The sequence below is a fragment of the Neofelis nebulosa genome, chromosome 1 (genome assembly GCF_028018385.1).
Source record: "Neofelis nebulosa isolate mNeoNeb1 chromosome 1, mNeoNeb1.pri, whole genome shotgun sequence".
In the NCBI taxonomy this organism is placed as follows: Eukaryota; Metazoa; Chordata; class Mammalia; order Carnivora; family Felidae; genus Neofelis; species Neofelis nebulosa.
The window spans coordinates 135,948,805-135,975,472 of NC_080782.1; the positions used below are offsets into that span (position 1 = coordinate 135,948,805).

The 26,668-nt window shown below is 39.8% G+C and overlaps 1 protein-coding gene across 1 annotated transcript in view; it reads right to left on the minus strand.

The window, feature by feature from the left end:
* LMNB1 (lamin B1) overlaps nt 1–26,668 on the minus strand; it is a 56,738-nt gene that overhangs the window by 6,740 nt on the left and 23,330 nt on the right. Inside the window, exons 2-9 of the mRNA XM_058737520.1 lie at nt 20,681–20,837; nt 19,933–20,058; nt 16,860–17,030; nt 14,905–15,030; nt 8,313–8,533; nt 7,185–7,410; nt 5,404–5,508; nt 1,895–2,014 (exon numbers count right to left, since the gene is read on the minus strand). Of these exons, the coding sequence (XP_058593503.1) occupies nt 1,895–2,014; nt 5,404–5,508; nt 7,185–7,410; nt 8,313–8,533; nt 14,905–15,030; nt 16,860–17,030; nt 19,933–20,058; nt 20,681–20,837 (1,252 nt within the window). The remainder of the gene's footprint in view (nt 1–1,894; nt 2,015–5,403; nt 5,509–7,184; nt 7,411–8,312; nt 8,534–14,904; nt 15,031–16,859; nt 17,031–19,932; nt 20,059–20,680; nt 20,838–26,668) is intronic.

Consider the following 26,668-nt stretch of genomic DNA (forward strand, 5'->3'; position numbering starts at 1 on the left):
ATATGTAAAAAAATAAACTGACTTATTACCTACAAACTCACAGAAAAATGGTCTTTATGGTAGTGATTATGGATTGTTACAAATATGGTCTGGAATTTACTAATAAACACGGTTTCAGAATTAACGAATAAATACCAAATTTACTTGGCTGGCAACCGCAAAAATAGAAACTGTATTCATCCTACTTTCCTCATTTGACAAAAGTCACTTTAAATAGAGCCTAGCAAGCAGAAGACAGAAGTTTGTTAAAAGAACAAAACCGACCAAGCAAATAATCTAATACTCAATGGTTTAAGTTCTGCAGGGAAACCAAAGCTTCAGTCAGCTTTATCGAAACGTCGCTGTAATACCACCTTCAAGCCTGACCCCAGTCACGGGATCTGCTTTGTTCACATGTCACTCTATCTTGTGGGCTTTAAACTGCTACATTCCAAATACCTTCCCATAAGACCACCTCTAACTAGATAGGCTTTCACAGAGAAAAGAATGGTACACAGGTGATGACTGGATTTCCATGGTTCACAAAAGCCCATCTCATCTGCCAGGGCCCCTTCTAACGGTGCTTTTCAACCTGAGCAAATCGCCACTTTCGGCAACACTGTGAGAGTGTCACGTGTGCTGCCCACGTCAGGTGTCGGGGGAATGCAGCACTTGGGTGGCGGCCCCAGCGACCCTGGGAAAGCTTCCAAAGTGCTGACGGCAAGAAGCCTCTTCTTTCTCCTGCGGACAAGATCCAACACCTTGAAGACGGAGTGAGCAACAGCAAGTGTCAACTACTCCCCCACCCGAGAAGCTAGCCAAGGACCTGGAGGGGAATTCTTCACGCGTGCCCTGAAATCTCACACGACCGTACTGAGGTCTACGGTCAATCAGAACCACTCTCAGTCTGAGATCAAGGGCACTCTTCATCCAGCAGACCGTGAATTCATGTGAAGAGCAGTCCCAACACCAGCGCATGTGTGCAGTGAGAGACAGACGGGAAGGTGGCACGGCACGGGGCTCCTGATGCAAACACCCCACACCCGCATTGCAAACGTGTTACTTTATTTCTCTGAACTCAAGGGAAGGCCCACGTTTAATTTAAAAAATTTTTTTATCCAGTAAATTCTTACTGAATTACGTGCCAAGAAAATTCACCATAGGTCCTCACCCTCAATGTGCTGTGCTGATTACTGTAATGAAACAGGCCAACCGGACAAGCCCCGTACGGGTGAGAGGTCTGCACTCGCATTACAGCAGCGGAGAAGGAAGCCCTAAGGGGCTGCTACGAGTTGGCCTGCAACCTCTCCTTCCTCCGCAGACTCCCACTTCTTGGGTGGGCGTGCACGTGCACATATGGTAGGGGTGTCTTTACCTGGCAGCACGGGTAGGTAAGGTTCTTTGATAAGAATCTAGAACAGACATGTTAAAAATAGAAATATCAAGCAGATGTACACTCAAAGGTCTTCAAACTCACAGTTTCACAAACACTCTGAGCTAGCAACAAGGTGAAAACATAAGCAGTCACCAGAGGCCAGATGCTGTTGCAAGCATTTCCCAATGATTATCTCATTTATATTGTATTCCTCCCATTAATACCATCACAATTATATTACTTGTCTTTATCATCTCCACTGTAAAATGAGAAGACTAAAGTAAAGGAACTTGCCGAAAGTCACAAAGCCAGTGGCAGTGGAGACAGAACTACTGTCCTGTATGTTCAGTGTCCACAATACATTCCTACTTCACTCCTAAAATCTGAAGTCAGCTTCGCTTGGATTTACTGAGCGGCCTTGGTCTGGTGTAAGCAATCAACTACTTCCCATTTCAATGTGATTTCTGAAGAGAAATAGTCTTGCACAATGAACTTTCAAGGGGAACATACACTGTGGTAGTGCTGACAAAATGGCCTTACCTCTCCCTGAGAATTTTTCAATATCACCTTCACATCTTCACCAGTGCCCCAAGAGTTCTGGTTCTTCCAGATGAGGTCAGTGGGAGGACTGGCTGTGACGCCAGCATTTGCAGCCCAAATCTAGAAAAGAGAAAGGACATCAGTCGATCCAGATCCCAGCTCTCCCACATCCCAACGACAGCAAAGTAACCAAGAGACTTGGATACTTTATAAGAGAACAGATTCTAACTCTCAGAACTGAGTCCCAGGTTCAGAGACCTGCTGTATGACTAGCTGTGCATCCAGGAGAACCTTTCTAGGCCTCGGCTTCCCCAACCAATAAATATGAATGGTGACGCATATGGATCTGAGGGGACGTTGTCCACATTCACCTCCTAGCCTCTCAACATGTCAGCTGAATGTGTGCAAGTGACCTTACTCTCATTAGGCATGAAATGACAGAAGTGAAACCTGTAACGCATGGGATTACTCTACCCGCACAGAGGGGCTGGCTCGCTCGGCAAGGCTCAGCTCTCACTGTCGCTACTGTTACCCTACGGGTTTTATGAGCAATTCTTTCGGGGTGGAGCCCTGTGACCAGCTCCAAGAGTAGCCTCCAGCTGCCTAGAGCAGGACGTGAAGAGATACCGCTAACTTCTCTCAAAACTTCTGCAGCAGACAGCCCACCTAGAATATTCTAATATAAACTAGTAGGTCTCCAACTAGGGGCTCTGTCACAATACGTCAGGAGTGTCTGATACTGAACTCCAAAAAGAAAACAGGAAAGGAACAAATCACCCATTACTCACTGATAAACAGGAATGCTACTGAAATAGGCAAAACCAAAAAAATTACATTCCCTCCTAATAAGCATGGAAATTCGGCCATATTTTCAATGTATTTTATAGGCAAAAGAGTATTGGTAGAGCGGAGAAAATGTGAGTCAGAAACTCTGGCTCTGAGCCAGGGACAAATCACTCCAGCTCCACAAACTCCATCTGTAGGGACACCACCACCAATCTTGATACTTCTGAAAGAGTGTATGAAAATAGAAAGGAAAGTCTTACACCCCCATAAATTATTTTACAATATAAATGGCTACATGATGGCAAAATGAAGACTGGAGATCATACAGGCAGACATCTTTTTAAATGGGGAGGAAAATCTATGAATTACTAACTAGGAGGGAGCCCATCCTCTGTAGATGCTCACCTGAAGCTTCAAGATCTTTCGTCAGCATTATAGCTGGAAACGGACAAGGAGCATTTACTGGGGTAAAACAAAAAATGAACTGGAACTGGGCTGTCAGGTTTGTGGAATGTTAATGTTTTCCTCATTTCAAGCAAGACATTTTCACTAGTCCGTATGGAATCATATAGTTGGTTTAGTGTTGTTAATAATCACAAAATGTCAGTAACCTTACTGGGTAATTTAATCTAAATCTAAAATGTCCCAGAGTCTGGGGTGCCTGGGTGGCTCAGTCAGTCAGGCGTCCAACTTCAGCTCAGGTCATGATCTCACGGCTTGTGAGTTTGAGCCCCGTGTCGGGCTCTGTGCTGACAGCTCAGAGCCTGGAGCCTGTTTCAGATTCTGTGTCTCCTTCTCTCTCTACCCCTCCCCTGTTCATGCTCTGTCTCTGTCTCAAAAATGAATAAACGTGAAAAAAAAATAAAAAATAAAAAAATAAATTCCAAAAAAAAAAAAAGGTAAAATATCTGACTTAATAATTTTTTATAGTGTTCACATGTTGAAAGAATAGTATTCTGGATATACTGGATTAAATAAGATATAACACTGAAGTTAATTTCACATCTTTTTTACTTTAATGTGGCTACAAGAAAATTTTAAATTAAGTACTTTGTGTTCTAGAGCTTTAAATTAATCTTTGCTATTGCCTAGTACAATTTTACAGGACGATTACTTATCACTACTATGTTCCAAAGAGCTTCTTATCATATTTAAGGCTAGCTACTTTAAAAAAAAAAAAAAAAAAAAAAAAAAAATCACATTATTTTATATGATAATTGAGCTCCACTAGACCTATAGTATATTTATCTATTTGGTCCCTGAGGAACTATATCTAATGGAAAAAGCCTATGATTGGCATGATGGTTTCACATTACTTTACAGAGACAGAGAGCACACTCAACTCTGAAATCTTCTGAATTAAAATGTCAGATTCTCTCCACCACATTATGCAACCTCCAAAAGACATGTAAGAGGACTGAACAATTTTCTCTCACTATAGTAATGACTAATGAGAAGAAAAGATAGTGTGGTTAGAATATTTGTTTCCATTTTTTACCCATTATTACAAAATTAGCATCTCATATTTTCCCAATGTGGTATCAAGCTCTAGGACACTTTTTAAAAGAAAAGTCCTAACTAGTTTGAGCCTCTGATCTTAAACACTAAATGTGTATCAATCATAAATTTAAAAATATGTGTTTAGTATTTTTTAAAAGAAATTGATAAAAGTTACTTCTATATCCTTCAAGAACGAAAATATGAACCATTTTCACATGTTTATCAAAGTTAACAATTTACAAAATCTACTAAGAAAAATAAAGAAATTTTGTGTTTGCTCAATGATGCTACTTCTATAGAAAGTATGCTAATGACATTTAGTAACTATTAAAGATGTGATGTTTCAGAGCACAGCCAACGGTCAGTGAACCACTTAGAACTCAAAATACAGAGTGACACAAAAAGCCCATCTCTCTGCAAATCTAGAAATGTAAACACTATGTATGTAAAAACCACGTTACCCTCGCTAAAATATTATGTTTAAAAAAGTGATTCTGGGGGCACCTAGGTGGCTCAGTCAGTTAAGCGTCTGACTCTTGGTTTCAGCTCAGGTCACGACCTCATAGTTTGCGAGCTCGAGCCCATGTCGGGCTCCGTGCTGACAGCGCAGAGCCTGCTTGGGATTCTCTGTCTCCCTTCCTCTGCCACTCACACGCGTACACGCTCTTTTTCTCTCCCTCTCTCTAAGTAAATAAACTTCAAAAAAAAAGTGATTCTTTCTAGGATCTATCACTTAATGACTATTGTTCAAACCACAGGTCCCTAATCCAACACCAGAGATGGTGACTACGGGTGAGGTGGGGCCTGCACACCACAGCACTACCCAAATGATGCTGAAGGTCAGTCACCCAAGGCAGACAACTGTCATTTTAAGGCATACCTTAGCATTAAAAGATTATCCTAATAGTTCTTTATGCTAAGCAGTATCTCCTGAATCAGACTGGCTACAATAATGTCAAGAGACAGCTGTTTTATATCTACTGGAGTAGACAAAATAAAGATTATTCACAGGTCAATACTTTCACTTTTAATAGTCAATTACCACTCTCAATAAAATAGGATTTTAAAAATCTTTAATAGTACTTGTAATTCCCTAATAATGTCAAAGATGTTTTAAAGGCCACTTCTAAAATGCTTCCCTTGAAGCCAAAAATTTTCTTGAATTACTTTAACTGTTATTTAAGACACTGAAGTTAAATTAAATGATGATTAAATTCACTTACTGTAACAGTCTGGCCTGCCTTCAGCACATATCTTGAGGTATATTTATAACTGACTGATGTGTCTCCAATTTTTCTGATCATTTCCCAGCCTCCCATTGGCTGATCCTATTCACAAAAAGAGTAAAACAAGGTCACATCAAATATACAGAAAGCGATAGATAACCATATAAATGAACTTACACAGGCAGTTAAACTAAGAAGGCTCTATGGAGTCTTCCTAGGAATCTATTTTCCTACTATAAAAAGAAAACATGGTTTTGTCATTTAGCAGAGTAGTAACTTCAATAGTGTTACAGTTTTAATATTAAGGTACTTTATTTTAAAGAAGACAAAACTGGAATAAAAGGAATGTGAACCAAACTAAATGGTTCATAGTCACTGCTAGGTCAGGTGGGTCTGTGAAATTTACAACACAATCTAGCGGCCATAATCACGATTATAAACATCTAACATTTGATTAATTTAAGCTTTAAAAAAATACAGACACATAAACTTAAAAACAGATGGAAGAAAATGTGTCCTTTATCTTTTGCACCTATACCACTTCTGCCCACATTTAACTCCCTTACCTCAAAGTATGAGGGGCTGAAAAAGGGTCAGTGATGCAATGAGCCAGTCCCAAGTGAGGTCTATCACCACGGGCCCCCAAGCTACCCAGGGCTGCCTGACACCCGAGAAAAGGTGCAGGGTATTTAAAGCAATTAGCTGGACTGATCTATATCCATCTCTAACTCAAAGCCAGGAATAAACCAGGCTGAGAGCCAGCTGTAGAATAACTCAACACAGGGCTATCAGGCCTTCTGAAAAACAGCCAAACTACAATAATGGAGCAGCAGAGGCTACTCTTTTTCTTCAGGTTTTGAAGTCGTGACTAAGAGGGCATAGAGCCCGTTCTCTTTTAGTATGTGAACTACTAGCTTTCCTTTGCCCATCCAAATTATGTATTCATACACACACACACACACACACACACACACACACACACACACACACGGCAGCTTCAATAGCTCTGGTGAGAAAAGGAGTGGTTTTCACAAACAACATTTGACAATTCCTGAACAATGCTTCAGGAAGTGACATTCATCCCACTGCACCCCCCACGGAACCCCCAGGCCTGCCATCCAGCATCATCGCACACACCCCTTCATGGCCTCCAGCTCCATGATGCCTAGCCAGGAAGGAACTTCACTTCTGAGCTCTCAAAAACCCCAGCTCAAAACCTCACAATTCCCTGCTATGAATATTTTGTTTAAATTTTAAACAAATAATTTCAAGATAGGGCTCCATACAATTCTTCATATAAATTAAATCATGAGTTTTTATTCATTTATTCATTTAAAGAGCAAAATACTCCCTGCATATATGTGACTCTAGCCTCACATTTCCTTCCTTTTCTGATGTTAACGGCTGTGAAAAAATATCTCCCATTTTCACACTCCCACTCCAACTTTTCCACCAATCTGGCTAGGGAAGGGTGTAACAACAACTCATCCTTAGGAAGGCCACTGTGAGAGAATGGCCAAGGGTGAGAAAAAGCTGTGGCTCTGTACAGAAAGGCTAAGGAAGGACATCTTTAAATCACTAAGTGTACCCTCTCCTCTTCCTCCTCCTATTTCAATATGTATTTCACTTCGTGAATTTAAGTAAAAAATAGAGGAGGGCAACTCTTATTCTGTGAAGACTACTGAATCCAAATAAAGGCTGAGGAATTATTAGCAATGCAAAATAGTCTACCAATCAGCAAAGCCTTCCTAGAAAAAAAGGGGGAATCTGTTTTTCACCTGTTCAGAAGTGTTCTTCAAGCGGATAAATTTCCCATCAACATCGATCTCTTCGATGCAGACATTGCCAGTGGCCGAGGCGGAATGAGAGATGCTGACGCTACTGCTCGCCTCGGACTCTTCTACGTCAACTCTCTTCCGCTTCCCTCTGGTCGTGCGCACGCTCCTACTTGAGGATGCTCGGGACACTGTCACACGAGAAGAAGGGCTTGGAGAGAGCTTCAATCTACAGGGGAAAAATAATCCATTTATGAGACAATTATGCACTTCCAACTTTAGTAAAAACGGTATTAATATCCTGCACATGCATTTCTAAAGCAAAACATCACTGAAGATCTGCTGAACAAGGCTGATATACATCTTAACTAAGACGAAAGTCTTTGTGCTAGATAATGTTCTTTAAAAAATAATATCGGAATGTTTTTCCCTAGGAACAGAATGTAATCGTTATGCAGGAAGTCTGGAAAACATGGGGAGAGGAACCAACCCACCTACTACAATGTATGTAACACTGAAACTAAATGGCTTCTCATTCTAAATTTTTTTTTTTTTAACATTTATTTATTTTTGAGAGACAAAACATGAGCAGGAGACGGGCAGAGAAAGATGGACACATAGAATCCAAAGCAGGCTCCAGGCTCTGAGCTGTCAGCACAGAGCCCGACGCGGGGCCAGAAGTCACAATCTGTGAGACCATGACCTGGGCTGAAGTCGGATGTTTAACCGACTAAGCCACCCAGGCGCCCTGGCTTTTCATTCTAAATCAGACACTTACGCTTTGAAACTTTTTTCTAAGAACAGGTATCAAAGGATTTATACACTAACCATATTTGAAAAATAAGCATAAAGGTCTCTTTCAGCAAATGTAGTATTTTACAACATATTAATCAAAATATTTAAAATCTCAAGTAAAAGACTCTGCATCTTGACACAGTCCTGCACTTAAAATAATAGTAACAGGGACATCTGGGTGGCTCAGTTGGTTAGTGTGTCCAACTCCTTAAAATATTTAAGGTTGCCTTAAATGTTAAAATAAAATTTTTGCAAAAGCTCAATCCTATTTACTACTCTTAAATAAAAAGGGGAAGGACAAAAAGTATGGGGCAGAGTGACACTGAAGTTACTTACCTCTCCTCTTCGCCCTCTAAGAGCTTCCTATAAGCACTGATTTCCATGTCCAGGGCTAACTTTACATCAAGAAGTTGTTCATAATCATTGAGCTGTTGCTGCATCTGATCCCTTATTTCCGCCATCTCTCGCTCTTTGTCAGACAGCATGCGCCTAGAGTTGTCTCTTTCTTTAGCGAGCAAGTCCTCCAACTCTTGAATCCTCTCCAAACATGCTCTAGACTTCAGAGTCAAGGGAACACAATTACTTTCTAGGAATGTTTCAACATTAGCACAAAGCACCTATCTTAAACCATTTCCTGGATGGGAAAACAAAGCTAAAAATTTTCAAAAATAAATAAATGAATAAAAGATTCTATCCCTCTTCCTCTGCCCCTCCCCCACTCAGGCTGGCTCTCTCAAAACATAAAATAAGAAGACTGCTTGAGTATTTTTTGTTAAGATCGATAGATATATGATCTCCCTCTTTCTCAGTCCCTTCCCACTTACATTCTCTATCTCTCAAAATAAGTAAACTTAAAAAAAAATTAAAAACCAAAATCTCTCAAATACAAAATACAGCCCTTGGGAAGTTTTGACTTGTTAAAAGACTTTAAAAAGAGGTAAATTCTTCAAATGCAGTATGTCATAAACATACATATAATTTTTCTGTATTTGGCCAAATAAAACAAAATTTTAAAAGTTGTGGTTTTAGTAAAAGTCAAGTCTGGCTCCCCTACAAACCTTTTCACTCAAAAGTATAAATTAACAAAAGTAAAGAACAAAAAAGATAGGAAACTCAGTGGTAAAGAACGAAAAAGGTAGGAAACTCACTGACAAAAGAAACCTAAGGGTGAAAGTATGCTTTGGAGAACTGCTGGAATTATGCAGAAACCACAGAAAGGGATTCTGGTAACTCCCAGGGACAGTGTCCCTTTAGGACTGCTGCGCTCTCATGATCAGGCAGCATACAAAGACTGTACAATATAGTGTGGTTTGTAAGATACTATTTTAAGCATAAAACTTTGCATTTGGTATTTTAAAAAATGAGAAATCACACAGCCTAAGTCAGAAAGTTCATCTGAGAACCTTGTGGCTCACTAGGTTATTATTCTTCTGCATTTCTCCAAGACAGAATTCATCTCAGTAACCTCAAAAAATGACAAAGGTCATCAACTCAAAAAGCCTGATAGATAGTTCACACCCTTAGAATCATAAGTAGCTGCATCAGAGCAGAATCCAAAGGGCATGTATCGTGCAAAAATTAAACCTAGAAGGCTAAAAATCAAGAGGATCTACACTGTGCAGAAACACTACCCTTTAATCGGTTTATGTGTTTCTCACAGGGGTATGGGTTAAAATTTTTCAAAGTGCTTTACATCTATACTTGGGTTGAACAAATAAGTAAACAGGATGGGAGAAACTAGGTTTTTTACTCTCAAAGAGAAAAGTTATAGACAAGCAAACAAGAAAGCCTAAAATGAACCCTGTGGGATGGGGTTAGTCAGAAACATCTATATTAACTTGGGTTTTGTTTAATATAAATACAAGTGGACAGAAATACATTATACATTATAACATAATACCTATGTTAGCTAGCTCCATCCACAAGAGGGCCTAGAAGCAATGACACCCCCAGACCAGTGAGACACTCAGTGTCCAGATCATCATTTCTATATACTATTCTCTAATAAAAAGAACCAAGGCTCCATGGAGAAATGTCTGATTCTAGGGCTAGTGCAGGGAAAATACAAGATGAACCTGGAGTATCTTACAGTACTAGAAAGTAAAGAAGTGCTTAAAAGCGGGGGGGGGGGGGGGGGGGGAACATGATAGGCAATCTGACAGAACTCCTAATAGCCAAAGCTGGGACCATCTAAGCCAATAAAGGAATGTAGAATTGGATTAACCCAAAAGATAAAATAAATATCCATGAGTCCATACTAATATAAACAAACAAAATGAATGAATAAAATATAAATAAATTTTAAAAAGAAGAGACACATCTTTACTAGGGAATTCCACTTAATAAATGTAGATACCCCTTCAGGATGGAGAGCTTATTTCCCATCCCTTAACCCTCAAGAGTGGGCTGGACTTAGTGGGTTGCTTTCCAAGAACAGAGTATAAAAAGAAAGAAATGGTAATGACAGTGGAGAAACCTGGCAAACACTACCTTAACCAGTGATGAAGGTCAGTATCACCAATGATGTCATGTGACCCCTGACATGATGAGACAAGAAAGGCACTTAAAACCCAGAACCCCAGTCTAATCATGAGAAAAACACCACACAAACCCAGATTGGGAGACAGTATACACGGTAAGTGGCCAGTTCTTCTCAACACTCTCAAGGTCATAAAAAACAAGGAAAGCCTAAGAAACTGTCACAGGCCTGATGAGACTAGGGAGACAGGTGGTACCCTGGAGAAGGAAAACAAGTGCAATAGAAAATGTGATAAAATCCAAATAGTCTGCGGTCTAGTTAGTAGTACTGTACCAACAGCAGCGCTTTCATTTTGACAAATATACCATGATAATATAAGATGCTTACAATGGGGGAAAACTGGTTGAGGGAGACAGGGGAACTGCCTGTACTACCTTTCTAACTTTTCTGTAAATCCAGAATTATGCCAAAATAAAAAGGTTATTTAAAAAATAATTAATTAAAATCCAGAGCAGCATCTGACAGTCCATATCAGAAGCAGGCATTCATCTTAAGAGTGATACTAAACATAATCCCTACCTCGAAAACTTGCACTTAAACTGCATTTGCAGGTGCGCCTGGGTGGCTCAACTGGTTAAGCATCCAATTCTTTGTTTTGGGTCTGGTCATGATCTCACGGTTTCTGGGTTTGAGCCCCGTGTCAGGCTCTGTACTAACAGTGAGGAGCCTGCTTGGAACTCTATCTCTTTCCCTCCCCTGCCCACGCTCTCTCTCATTCTCTTGCAAAATAAACAAACATTAAAGGAGTTGATGAAAGGCATGAAGTACCCAAGATTCAGAGGTAACCTCTGAGCCCAGATTTGTAAACCTAAAAATGTCTCTACTTTTCTGCTTCTGATATTACAGAGCTATATAAGTGGGGAAAAAACAAAATCAAGGTATAAAAAAGTTTTAAAGTTACTCTGAATCATTTAGAAATAAATTGTATATATATTTTTTTAATTTGAGAGAGAGAGAGAGAGAGCACAAGTGGAGTTGAGGGACAGAGGGAGAGAGACAGAGATAGAGAGTGAGAGAAACAGAGAATCTCAAGGAAGTTCCAAGCTCAGCATGAAACATGATGCAGGGTTCGATCCCACAATCCCAGGATCATGATGTGAGCCAAAATCAAGAGTTGGATACTCAACCAAGCCACTAGGCACCCTTAGAAATAAATGATATTTTATTTTTTAAATTTTTTTTTTTCAACGTTTTTTATTTATTTTTGGGAGAGAGACAGAGCATGAACGGGGGAGGGGCAGAGAGAGAGGGAGACACAGAATCGGAAACAGGCTCCAAGCCGTCAGCCCAGAGCCTGACGCGGGGCTCGAACTCACGGACCGCAAGATCGTGACCTGGCTGAAGTCGGACGCTTAACCGACTGCGCCACCCAGGCGCCCCCGAAATAAATGATATTTTAAATAGCTACACAACACCTGTCGTGTAGGCAAACACAAAGAATACAACATGAGAGACAGACCTAGATTCTTCTTGCAAGTCTGCCATTACGTACCTTCGAAACTCTGGGCAAGCTGTAACTAACCTCACTAAACCAGTATCCACATTTAAAAAATGAAGAAGTCAAACCAGATTATCTACATATATGATCCTACCCCTCACTCTAAAATACTTTATAGCTGACTTCTGCTGGTATTTTGTTTGTTTGTTTGTTTGTTTGTTTGTTTTAATAGTATGTAACATAATTGTACTAGTTTATTAGGGTCTAGCTACAATAGAAGCTTCCAGAGTCTGAATGTTAGAAAGAAAGAAAAAAAAAAAACTTAGAGGTGCTTTCAAAGTGCTAATGGAGAGTCTTCTGCAAGCCAGACAGACTGTGATCAACCAATTAATTTGGCCACTAAAAAACTAGACAGAAATAAAATAAATGCTGTAAGCAATATATGAAATTCCTAATTTCAAAACAGACTACTACTATCGTATCTATGTTATTTAAAAATATTTTAAGTCAGCATTTTAAAGGCTATGTCAATTTTATTTTTTTAGTATTATTATTTTTTTTATGTTTAAGCAATCTCTACACCCAACGTGGGCTCAAATTTCCAATCCTGAGATCAAGAGTCTCATGCTCTACCGCCTGAGCCAGCCAGGTGCCCCAAGGCTATGTCAATTTTAAATCAAGTTTAAGAAGTACCTCACTAGCATAAGTCAAATAACCAAAAGGAAACTGTATGGCCTAAGAGGCAGCATGAGGAAACAGGTATGGCCCAACAACAAATGCAGTTAAAATACACAATGGGAAATACTGGGAGGGGTGGCTTTTTGCTTCTCTTTCTAAGAGGCTAAAGTTTATGAACTAATGAAGACACTCCTCAAGATATATTACTTACCATAAAATCTGATACCAGTAATGAATAGAGGAAGGACACCCCGCCTCCTGCAGCTCCCCAAAGTCAAAGAAATTTAAAACTATTCTGGCTGAAGGAGGTGCATCTCTCCTATTTCGTAAGGAGTTAGCTCCTGGAAACCCCCAGGGCCCCGCCTAACACTGTTTAAAGACCATTAACCAGAAGTTAACAAAAAACTGTCAAGGACAGGAGTATAACTAAGAAGCCAAGAGGGAAACAGCCCTGAGCCTGAGTCAGGAAAGGTGGCTACCAAGTTTCACAACCTATCACTATTTAAGAGGCAAGTCTGTGCCTCTGTCTGTAAAACATCTATACCTAGCATAACTAAGTGGAATATGCAGCTGCCAAGAAAAAAAAGTGTAGGGGCCATGTGAAATTCAGAGAAAGGGGATGACTAGAGTATGATTTATTAAATGGAGAAAAATAGTAAATGTCAAGACATAGTAGGAACACAGAAGCCTATTTTTTTTGGAAAGGTAGCTCTTAAGATGGTGCAAAGGAAAAAAAGATTATCTTTAAAGAGTACGAGGGGTAAAAGGAAAAACAGGGAACTAGGAGAAAAACCCATCTATCAGCCTGCAGCCTCTTGGGCAAGTATTTAAACTCACCTAGATCTGTGTCAGACTGAGTGAACTCAATCACTTCTCTGCCTTTGGCCTAAGATTATGTGCGGACTGAGTGAACTCAAAGATCCTTCTAGTCCTATTGCTACATGAAAACTTCAAAATACTGTCAGGACAAAATAGGTCTAAAATAATTTTTTAAATTATGTCATGAATAATAAAGTACACAAAATAGGCAATGTACAAGTTTCTTTCTTTCTTTTTTTTTTTAAATATTTTTTTTTTAACATGTATTCATTTTTGAGAGTGAGAGAGATAAAGCATAAGCAGGGGAGGGGCAGAGAGAGAGGCAGACACAGAATCAGAAGCAGGCTCCAGGCTCTGAGCTGTCAGCACAGGGCCCGATGAAGGGCTCGAACTCACAGACCGCGAGATCATGACCTGAGCCAAAGTCAGATGCTCTACCCACTGAGCCACCCAGACGCCCCCCCCCCTTTTTTTTTTTTTTACATTACCCCATTTTATGTAACTCACTGTTTACCTTGTTTTCTAAATTCTTGCAAAAAAAAGTCTTCAGTTTTATAATCAGAAAAACATTTTACTAAAAATAACAAAATAAAAATAAAAATAAAAATAAAAATTAAAATTAAAATTAAAATAAAATAAAATAAAATAAAATGGAAGGAAAACTTGATCAAGGATAGAGTTTATTCTTATGGGGAAAATTTAAAACAACAAAAATTTCCTCCCTGACAGGAAACGGAGGCTGAAGTTACTTCCCAAGTAATTAAGGTGAGCGGCAGATTATCAAAGCATTCTGCATACTTAAGTGGTCGCTTGTGTACTTTGTGTCCACATCAACACCACCCGTGCACTGAGACCGGTTTCGAGCAGCGTCCGCACCGCCTGGAGATGCACCTTCAGGGCCCCATCACAACTGGGAGGCACTTCGTCAGCACAACCAGCAATGTCATCATTTGCAACTTAGGTGTACTGATGAATGAATCAGTTGCTAAATTCTTAATAGGCAACTAATGCTACATCTGATGACCCTAATTATTACGTAGTTCAAACACTGAGAGAATCTGTCCAAAATCACAAAGCATTTACCACTCACAAAGAATTTTTGCATGTTTTTCTTATCATGGCTTCCAAATGTGAAGACAAAGGATGAGGCTGCTAGATGATTCAGAAAATCTGGGTCCAAGGGGTAAGCCCTAGAAATAAATCAGCATGTCACTTCCTAAGGGAAACCTCTTTAGTTCTGGGTAATCTATTAATTTAGGAATAACAGTCCTACCCAGGGGACGTTTATGTAGTGCAAAATGAACAAACCAGGAAAGCCCTGTGACACAAGAGTGTAGAAAACTACGATGCTCTCTGCACAATGACATCAGACTGAGCCAAGCAGGTGAACGACAGTGGTCAAGGTGGCCTTCAAGAGCAGTTTACATTATTCTTGGAAGAAGACACTTACTAACCTCTTTCTGTAGATTGGAAAGCTGAGACGAAAGGCTCTCAATTCTCATACGACTTTCCATCAGCTCTTCCCTGGCACTGTTGACAGTAGAAGTATTCATCTCTGAGGACAGTCTGGCATTCTCCAGCTAAAAGAAGAACAAACAAGAGTCAGCCTTATCTAGTGACTTAGAGCAAACAAATGAGGAAGTATGATTCATCTCAAGGCATGTCAGTTCAAACCTAAGCCCTACTAGTAACTGGCTGATGAAACAGGAAAAGCATCATGAAGTTTGCTGACGTGGTATGAATTATCTTACACGTCTTTCTGACTTTAGGTTCAATTCCCAACATATGAGCTTAATGATGGTAATACATGAGGTTCTCTCCCCAAAGTTTATTACTTACATACTTCACCTGAGTATTTCTAATGTGTTAGGTAATACTGCTAATGAGGAGACTGGGTACTAGCAACTTAATTGTGGGTGATGTCTGTAGAAAAATAAACATCACATATCTCTAACCCACCAAATCTAATTAGAGAAGATAAAGCCAGGGGCGCCTGGGAGGCCCAGTCGGTTAACTGTCCGACTCTTGATCTCTCGGCTCAGGTCATGATCTCACCGTTCGTGAGTTCCAGCCCCACATGTGGCTCCAAGTTGACAGTGTGGAGCCTGCTTGGGATTCTCTCAAAATAAATAAACTTAAAAAAAAAAAAAAAAAAAAGGATAAAGCCAAAAGCAGAGAGTACTAACTTATAGATTATTTCCCACCAAGTAGAACACTTCCTTTCAGAAGCAAAATATAGCCCCTTAGACAGAAACATCCTATTTCTCCAAATGCCCATAACATTCAGTTCTGCGTGTGCCTCAGACACATTTTTCTGGACGTTGTTAGTCTGTTGGCTCCCTCTGGGGACACAGTCTATGTGACGGACGAAACCTACGTTATACTTTGGCTCCTTCACTGCCCAGCACAATGCCTAGTATGGAGTATCAGACAATTCAATGTAAGGTTTCAAAGATCCCTCCCTTTCACTAGCCAATGACTACTTCAGAAATGAATTCAAAGCAACATCAACAGTTTGAGGCCATTCAACAGAAATTATATTCAACATTTCGATGACCTTAATTTTTCTAAGTCTTCCACTAACTCTTTTTAATCAAATCATTTACATTTCACACACTGGGATAAAATCATTTATGAGGAAAGCCTACACTCATTGGTGTTAAAGATTTTTGCATGATCTGCTAACACAAGTGGAAAGTTTATATAGTATTTTTAGATGAATAATGGCGGCAGAGGAAGAAATATCACACTTTCCATTTAGCCTCTGTTCAAAAAAGCTTGAGTTGTGGTGGTCGCAACCAATGCACAATGATGCCATGCAAGTCAGAACGAGGTGCCGTCTGACATTCATTCGCTGTTAAATGCACATGTAGGACAGCATGATTAGTACCGGCCACGGGGAGGGAAGTATTTTCAGAAGGCTTGGGTTTAACTATTAAGACACAACTCACCTCTACTAAGAAACCCTTACCCCTGATATGGGTGAAATAACCCTACTTTCTTTCAATAATTTCTAGTATCATTTACGTTATAGAAAACTTTTTTAAAAAGTCCATTTTCGAGGCGCCTCAGTGGCTCAGTCGGTTAAGTGGCCGACTTTGGCTCGGGTCATGATCTCGTGGTCCATGAGTTCAAGCCCTGCATCGGGCTCTGGGCTGACAGCTCAGAGCCCAGAGCCTGCTTCGGATCTGTGTCTCCCTCTCTCTGGCCCTCCCCCACTCATACACTGTGTCTCTCAAAAATGAATAAATGTTAAAAAAAACTTTTTAAGTCCATTTTCTATTTTCATAGAGACTAGGGGAACTCATTTAGGAAAACTAGAACAAGGCAACCATTAAGTCATGTTCTTCAGGGTGCCTGATGACAGGGTTCTCAGGACTCAAGCCCGTGCTCACAGGAGACCGCTCACTTTGGCATGGTAAGTCTGCTCCAGCTCCTCCTTGTACAGCTTCACTTGGGCATCGTGTTGCTCTCGCATCTCGTGAAGGGCCTGAGCCAGCTTGTACTCATACTCAATCTGACGTCCAGAATCCACCTCCACCAAGCGAGTTTCATGCTTCCTCCTGGTCTCGTTAATCTCCTGGGGGAAAAAAATTACACGAAACCAAGTTACCTACCACGGCTGCACTAGTACCAGTCCAAGCAACATCGGGGCCACTTGAAGTGTTACACGCTAACCTCCCTTTGTCTCTCCTACAGCGGGCAGGTGAAAAGACCTCGCTTTTGCCTTTGCTTGCAAAGGAGATTTGTGAGATGGAACTAATGACAGAAACGATAGCCCTAAGAATTTTGTGTTTCTTTTCAGTGGCATAGCTATATACTTCTCTCAAGACCAGGAACGGCGTGAAGACTTACAAAAGTACCATACAACCATGGATTAACTATGTGCACTGATTACCATCTGTTTTTCTACACTGGTGTAATGATGATCCTCAGGACATCTCTAGAAAAAATCCACGTGAAAAGTTAAACTTGCCAATCGGGGCAACTTTATAAGATTTATGTATAATAAAACTATCTACTTAAACATACTAAGATGCAAGCTAATTTATGTGACTTATTTTAACAGCTGGTGCTAAGGCATGAATATCAACTGATATGAAACTGTACTAACAATGGGGCACCTTGGTGGCTCGGTCAGTTAAGCGTCCAACTCAGGTCACAATCTCATGGTTTGTGAGTTCCAGACCCACATGAGGCTCTGTGCTCACAGTGCAGGGCCTGCTTGGGATTCTCACTCTCTCTCTCTCTCCCCTCCCTGCTCACATGCTTGCTCGCTCTCTCTCTCTCTCTACTAAAAAGAAATAAACGTTAAAAGAAAAAAACATTAACAATATTACTTTACTCTCTCAAGTACATATGATCATTCACTATTTAAGATCAGAAATAGTAGGCATAATCCTTCACTTTATGTTATAAAGAAGTATCCAAAACTAGGATGCCTAGAAAGACAAGTCCCAGAATAAAACCTCCATTCCAGCTTCTAGCGCTGGAAATACAAAAGAGCTGTCTTTAATGGCAGTAATTCAAGAGGCCACAAGAGGGGGATATAACCCACCGACATTTGTTTTTGTGTCCTCTTCCTGCACGTGGTTCCCTATGCATTTCCTCATCTTCCTTTTAAATGTTCATTGCAGAGGAAAATGCGCTTGACAGAATCTGAAAACCAGGGTTCAAATTCCAGTTCTGTCTCCCAGGGCTGACATAAACTTGATGAAGCAAATGACACTTAAATCATGAAAACACGCAAATGAAAGGTTTTTAGTTCAACAAATACTAAACACCTACTGATTTTGCCCTTTGTCTACCTCCTTTCCTCCTCTTCCTGTTTTTCATCTTCCTCTTTCTCGCCTCCTAATCCTTAACTGTTCATAGTAAGGAACTTAAGTATATTTATTGAAAAGTATTATATCCTCTGTTAAAAACATGAATATTTTACATTCATTCTCTCATAAAAGGCAAAACCCAAAATATTCAAAGATGCTATGCAACCCCCAAAATACTACTTTTTGTTGGTGCCATTTTTCATTTATTATTTTATGTAGAATCCGTGACTTGCAAAGGAAAAAAAAATACCCTATTCTTGGTTTAAAGATGCAGGGGTCCACACACAGCATAAAAACTAAGTAATGATACGCCATGGGCAATTTTATCAAAACAAACAATAATGTAAGTCAACTTAATATAAAAATATCTCCATTTATAAAGCAAAGCTGTAGTTAACAATTAAATGACAGCATTCACTATAATCTTTACAAGGAACTACACAAAATATTCCACTTCGATGGTCACCACTCTTAGAAAAACATAGCAAGTATTGGTATTTCACTTTTAAATAAATGACTCAAGAGTTGTCCAAAGTCTGTTTGCCCAGTAAGTGCACTGTGCCCCCCATACCTGTATGTTTTAATAGCATGTAGTTACAAAAATAGTCAAATCTCTATTTTATTATTTTTTTCACCAATTAACAAAAAATTTTAAGTTCTACACTAATTCCCCATTTTTGACATCACTGTTAACAGTTTTCAAAAATTATATTACCTCTAAAATCATGAAGTATTTAATTGCAGGTTCCATATACCCTGGGTTCATTCCAATCCTCTTCAATTTTGAGGAAATATACGTACATTCCCCGTTCTCTTCAATTTTATTACTTGTTTTTTGGCAACAGCTTCTACCTTCCCCAACCAAGGCTTGACCACAGAAGTCAAGGCTTGTAAACGATATTTTAAAATATACATATATAACTGTAAATGCTGTGGGCAGCCTGCCTTCAAGATGATCCCCAACCTTGATTGCTGCCTCCTGACAGTCACACCCTTGTAGAATCCCACAGTGCATCATGGTTGGTCTGTGTGGTAAGAGAGTGATGATACATCACTCTGTGGGATTAGAAAGGTTATAGCAGATAGTGAGGCTTCTGTCTTGCATTCTCTCTTTCTCTCTCATCATGAGGAGCCCCATGGAAAAGCCCAAGATGAAGTGACTCTTCATGCCAGCAACCTGTGCATAAGCTCAGAAGCGGTTCCTCCGTCCAGGATGAAAGCCTGATGGCAGCCTCATGAGAGACTCTAATAACAAGGCAGTTAAGCAGCTCTCAGATTCCTGACCTTCAGAAACTGTGACATAACAGAGATCTGTGGTTTAAAGTTGGTAAATTTTAGAGTAACTTATTAACAAAGCAACAGATAACTAATACAAATGCTTAAACAGGTTGATATTAACTGCTATGACCAAGCCTCTATGAATCAGATAAAGTGAAATCCTGTTTATCTTAAGAGTTTGAGTTCTTACATACAACATTTCAGCAGCAGTACCTTGAATAATTCATCTATAAAACCCCTCCAACTTTATGTGTATATATATACACATATATATATATACATATATACATATATATGTGTATATATATGTATATATATGGTTAGAACAAATCTTTGAGGATCCCCCCATTTCTTACAAAAATAAAACTATACAGTTACCTCCTCATACATGTTTTTACGAAACTCCAGGTCCTCAGTAAGGCTCTGACAGCGATTCTCTAAATCCACTTTAAGTAAAGTTTCATCTGCTAACTGTTTCTTGGCAGCAGCTAAGGAGGCTTCCAACTAATATAAGGGAAAAAAATTGATGAAAATCACACAGCGATTATTTAGTAATGAATTTAATAGACACCTATGGACTGAATCTAATCAAGTCTTAAAACTTCCGTATCTCTTATCTTTATCTTCTCTTTTACCAATACATGCGAGTCTCTTATTACAACCTTTATCACAGAACTGTGTAGTCAACTGCTGGTCCCACCCAGAACGCCACACCAAAACCTCTCAGATCTGGTAACTGCCAACGAGTAATAGACACATACCGATGATTTGCCACTACTTTCATTTGTTTCCTGAGTGTGGAGCAGTGGTATGAGTTTTTCTTTTCCGATCTTACAGTTTGGTGCAATAATGAAAGAGGTTTTGAGAGCAAAAATAAGCATAAGCACAACAAAAACGAAGAGCACCAGTAAGATCTGCATGACCCACAAGTGCAATGACTGAGAAGCGAAGATACTTTGTATGTCAGCTGTGTTAAGACTATCTTTCAGGTAAGCCACAAAAAAAAATCATGATAAATTTTAAAAACAAAAAATATTTTCAAATTTAATTCAAAACTCAATCAATCAACCGCGTCGGATGGGGCAACTAAACTCCCAATATGGTTCAAAGGCAGAGTTTGCCTTACCTGGGCAATCTGATCCTTCAGATCCTCCAAATCTGCCTCTAAACTTTTTTTGTCACCAAGTGCAGTGGCCAGAGCTGCATCTTTAGAATTCAATGCTGCTTCATATTCTCGAAGTTTGATCTGGGCTCCATTAAGATCCGATTCCTTCTTAGCATAACTGTAAGACATTTAAAGGTACAAGATACTAAATTATACCCCTGACTTGAAGCCTTCCCCCTCCTTGCTGAAGGGCAAACAAAAGAAGATGCAGTTTAAATGAAGGCTGCCATAATCTACTAAAATTAGATGAGCAATTCAGGAGCACTGCATCTACAACTCTGGTGGATAACAACATTCTCTTTCAATGCCTTTCCTTCCATGATTACTAATGATTCTAGGTCAAAAAAGAAGTCCATAAGGCCATTGTTCCAGAATCTTGGCTGTCACTAAGAACATATGCCCTTCTTGTTCTATAAGGAGACACTACATATTTCAATAAGAGAAGATGTTTTTGAAGAAGCAGAAAAGTATTATTTTAAAATACAATTAATATGGGGCGCCTGGGTGGTTCAGTCGGTGAAGCGGCCGACTACGGCTCAGGTCATAATCTCAGAGTCCATGGGTTTGAGCTCCGCATTGGGCTCTGTGCTGACAGCTCCGAGCCTGGAGCCTGCTTTGGATTCTGCGTCTCCCTCTCTCTGCCCCTCCCCCACTTGCACTCTGCCTCTGTCTCTCAAAAATGAATAAAACGCTAAAATAAATAAATAAAATAAAATTAGCATTAAATCCAAGACCCACAGGACACATAAATCAAGATATACAATGAGATTAAATAAATGAAAATGAAATTATTTTAAAAAGCAGTTTTATGACCTGAAAATACATCATATAGAAATCTTTTAATTTACTTTTATTTGAAGTATAGTTGATACACAATGTATTAGTTTCTGGTGCTCAACACAATGATTTTGACATTTATATTCATTTACAAAATACTTATTACCATGATACATGCAGTTATCATCTATCATCATCTGTCACCATAGAAAGTTGTTACATTATTATTGAGCACATTCCCTATACTGTACTGTACATATCCCCATGGCTTACTTATAACTCAAGTTTGTACCTCTTAATCCCCGTCACCTATTTTACCCAACCCCCATCCCCCTGGTAACCATATTAGTCTCTATATCTGAGTCTGTTTCTGTTTTATTTTATGCAGACACTCCCTCAATATTACATAAGAACTAACTGATCCCAGGCTTGCAAACACTTTCCATTTCTTACAGAGGTGATTTTAAGATTTCCCTAACTTAGAAATAACAGCTTCCCTAATATCTCGAGGAAATACTATTTCAGTTTATACTATTAACCCTCCAAAATGAGATGTGAAGTTTCTCTGTCTTCTAAATTACATCACTTTTCATTAAATGAAGTTCTATATTATAGAATTAAGGCTCCTTTTGATATATTTTGTCAAATAATTATATTTTAAAGGAAAGTATTTTTTTCATTCCAAACAATAATTATTAATTAGTGGCACCAGGAAAGCCTCAAGACCAAAATTCTCAGTAACAATTCTTAATTAAACTGCTATTGTAGAAGAACATTTCTACAACTGATGTTTGAGAATGGTCTAGAAGAGGAATCCTTAGTTAACAGGAATTTTTAAATTAATCTTTTACTACTCAAATAAAATGGGAAAAAAAAAAAACCTGTCCAAAGTATTCATCTCTTACTCGTTTGGTATCATAGAACAACTATATATATAAAATCTCAGCAGTTCTTTCCCAGTAACTTTCTTCCTAAATTCTGTATTTTTAACAAACCACAAGATGGCATCCTTTCACTGATGTCTTGTTCAGGAGAGGGGAAAAATTAGTTGTTAAAAAGCAATCCCATACAGTCATTAATTTAAAACAAAAATGCTTAGTTCATACAATGGCTGGGTTCTAAAGCAGAAATTCATTAGAACAGAATCAGTGTTCGTGAGGAGTTCTGTCCCACATAAATGAGCAGAGCTGGGCAGAAACACATCATAAAACATGATTTAAAACAAACTCATATTTTACAGATTATATACAATATTCACAAAAAATACTGGCTTGCTTAACAATCACAAAAAATTCTACTACACTATCTTTGTGTGTGTGTGTGTGTGTGCGCACAACACGTGGCTTATTTATTGCTGAGTGAGTGAATAAATTAAGGGGCTACAGATTGAGCCCACATTTGGGGCCTGGGGTTGGGTGGGGGCAGAGAGGGCCTTGGTAAGATTCAGGCTGGGGGTGGGGGCAATGGGCAGAAATTGGCCACAGGTTCTGAAAGACTGAGTCTTGAGAAGGGCGGGGTCTGCCCCTGCCTGGGCAGGGAAGGGGTCTTACCCGGTAACTGACCAGGTCTGTAGTCTGGGGTCACAGCCTGTGAGGCCAGCCCTCCCTGCCATGTGCCTTATCCTATGGGGCCTGTGTGGTGGGGGACTGCCTTGTCCCAAGGGGCAAGGGACCCCAAGGACAACCAGGGAGCAGGGGTGGGGCACTGCAAGCTGATGTTTAGAAGTCTGGCCAAGTAGGAGCCTGTGAGGTCTGGCTAGAGGCAGGCCCAAGCCCCAAGTATCTCCCCACCCCCCAGTATCCAGTGTGTGTGTTTTGGGGGGGGGGGGTGCTTTGGATTGGGAGAAGGAAAGCCTGTCTTTCACAGGCACGTGGCCCAGGCCAGGTTGCTAGAAGGACCAGAACTGAGTGTGGGTTGTATACTCACAGTATCTTATTAGGTACTATTAGGTACCAGTATCTAATATTTAAATCTCAGATCATTATGTAGTGCTTCCAAATGTGGTACCTCTTGGCAAGAAAGAGAACCTGTGCTTCCCAGAAACCAAACGGTCTACCAGAAAGGATACTGAATTTTTTAATATGAAATTTATTGTCAAATTGGTTTCCATACAACACCCAATGCTCATCCCAACAGGTGCCCTTCTCAATACCCATCACCTACCCCCCCCCCACCCATCAACCCTCAGATTGTTCTCAATTTTTAAGAGTCTCTTATGGTTTGCCTCCCTCCCTCTTTTTTTTTTTTTCCTTCCCCTCCCCCATGGGTTTCTGTTAAGTTTCTCAGGATCCACATAAGAGTGAAAACATATGGTTATCTGTCTTTCTCTGTATGGCTTATTTCACTTAGCATCACACTCTCCAGTTCCATCCATGTTGCTACAAAGGGCCCTATTTCATTCTTTCTCATTGCCACGTAGTACTCCATTGTGTATATAAACCACAATTTATCCATTCATCAGTTGATGGACATTTAGGCTCTTTCCATAATTTGGCTATTGTTGAGAGTGCTGCTATAAACATTGGGGTACAAGTGCCCCTAGGCATCAGTACTCCTGTATCCCTTGGGTAAATTCCTAGCAGTGCTATTGCTGGGTCATAGGGTAGGTCTATTTTTAATGTTTTGAGGAACCTCCACACTGTTTTCCAGAGTAGCTGCACCAGTTTGTATTCCCACCAACAGTGCAAGAGGGTTCCCGTTTCTCCACATCCTCGCCAGCATCTATAGTCTCCTGATTTGTTCATTTTAGCCACTCTGACTGGCGTGAGGTGGTATCTGAGTGTGGTTTTGATTTGTATTTTTCTGATGAGGAGCGACGTTGAGCATCTTTTCATGTGCCTGTTGGCCATCCGGATGTCTTCTTTAGAGAAGTGTCTATTCATGTCTTCTGCCCATTTTTCACTGGATCATTTGTTTTTCGGATGTGGAGTTTGGTGACCTCTTTATAGATTTTGGGTACTAGCTCTTTGTCCGCTATGTCATTTGCAAATATCTTTTCCCATTCCATTGGTTGCCTTTTAGTTTTGTTGGTTGTTTCCTTTGCTGTGCAGAAGCTTTTTATCTTCATGAGGTCCCAATAGTTCATTTTTGCTTTTAATTCCCTTGCCTTTGGGGATGTGTCAAGTAAGAAATTGCTATGGCTGAGGTCAGAGAGGTCTTTTCCTGTTTTCTCCTCTAGGGTTTTGATGGTTTCCTGTCTCACATTCAGGTCCTTTATCCATTTTGAGTTTATTTTTGTGAATGGTGTGAGAAAGTGGTCTAGTTTCATTCTTCTGCATGTTGCTGTCCAGTTCTCCCAGCACCATTTGTTAAAGAGACTGTCTGTTTTCCATTGGATATTCTTTCCTGCTTTGTCAAAGATGAGTTGGCCATACTTTTGTGGGTCCAATTCTGGAGTCTCTATTCTATTCCACTGGTCTGTGTGTCTGTTTTTGTGCCAGAAAGGATACTGAATTTTAAAAATCACACCCATTTTATAGGCTATGGCATGTTCTATTTGATTTCACTGATTTAATGGATAATGAAACATGCACATTTCCAAATTCAGAATGTTACAGTGTGATAGAAACCATGCAACATCTTGAAAAGTACAGAAAATCCAAGAAGTCAAAAGTAAGATGGTGCACTAGTACAGGACTAGAATTTGGTGAATTCTTCAACAACAATCAAGACCAAATAAGACCAAAGAGTGGTGGAGTAAAGCGGATGGATGAGAGGAGGATATACTGATGTGTGGTACCTTGAGCCACCCAATGGTACCAGCTGAAACTTGGTGTCAAGTTCTTAGCTGCTTATACCATTGCCAATCTGTAAAAATATAAATTATTCCATTACGAATTCTTTCTTAAAGCTCTGTCACATTAGTAATTAGGCAGAAAAGAAATCAGAAGTTGAAAATGTGCTTAAAATTACAAATAAAAACTTTATGTGCCCGGGTACAAGATGGAAAAGGAAGAGAGTTAAATAACTGCACCTTGCACCCATCTTATATTACCCTTTCCATACAAACCCGTATTTGTGGATGTACTCGGCTACTTCAACAGACTGAAACTCTTTCAGGGCAAGGGCCATGACTTACGACCCTCTAACTTCTACACAATCTGTAGATAATGACTGTTTTGGTAATTCTTAAAAGAAATTCCCCCATACAGTCCCCAGAAAAACTCACTCTGCTTTTTCCCGCCATATAAAAATACCATGTTTTTTCCTAGAAGGAAAAAATAACTGTGATACTTCTATCATCTCTACAATTCACATCACCAGAGGCCCTCCCTATCCCCTTGCCAATTTCCTAGGCTGGATGTATCATAAGAAAATTATTAAGATCACATGCAATTTTCCATCTAATAAGCTATGAATCAATGAGTTTTACATGGCACATGAGCTGCCAATACCAAGGACACATGGGAGCTGTGCAGAAAGCACATAATCTTGTGACAGTTTTCTAACTGCATTATTATTTTTCACTCATTACAAAGGACACAGGAAGTCTTGATCTAATTATCAGTGCTTGGTCAAATTACAAAAACCCGTGGAACTGACATCCTAAAACATAACACATTAATTGACTATAGCCACCACCTAAGCATAGAGTAGCATCTGACGCTACCCCGGAACAAATAGCAACTGAGACAGGAGACCAAAGTTACCAGAAGCTATCGCTTAAGGGCATGGTGGGCATTTTTCGTTGACAATATTTTACTGTTGTTTATTTTTGAGAGAGAAAGACAGAGTGTGGGTGAGGGAGGGGCAGAGAGATAGGGAGACACAGAATCCAAAGGAGGCTCCAGGTTCTGAGCTGTCAGCGCAGAACTCAACACGGGGCTCGAACCCATGAACCATTGAGATCATGACCTGAGCTCAAGTTGGACACTTAACCAATGAGCCACCCAGACGCCCCTCTTTGACAGTACTTCCTAACTGGATCTCTTCATAGTTGCTGACCTACCCTAAGTTATTCCCCACCTCCAGATAAGGAGACTTTCCTGTGTTTTCATTTACATTCATTCAGCATGTGAATCTACCACTAGAAATATGCACACTGCTAAATATTAAGTCAGAAAACATACTCGTTTACCAGATGCTTACAGATGAACCGAAACTCCAAATGCAGCCCAGAAAACCTTTACAAAATGTAGTTGACACTCCATCGTAATTAAGCACTGCTTCCCT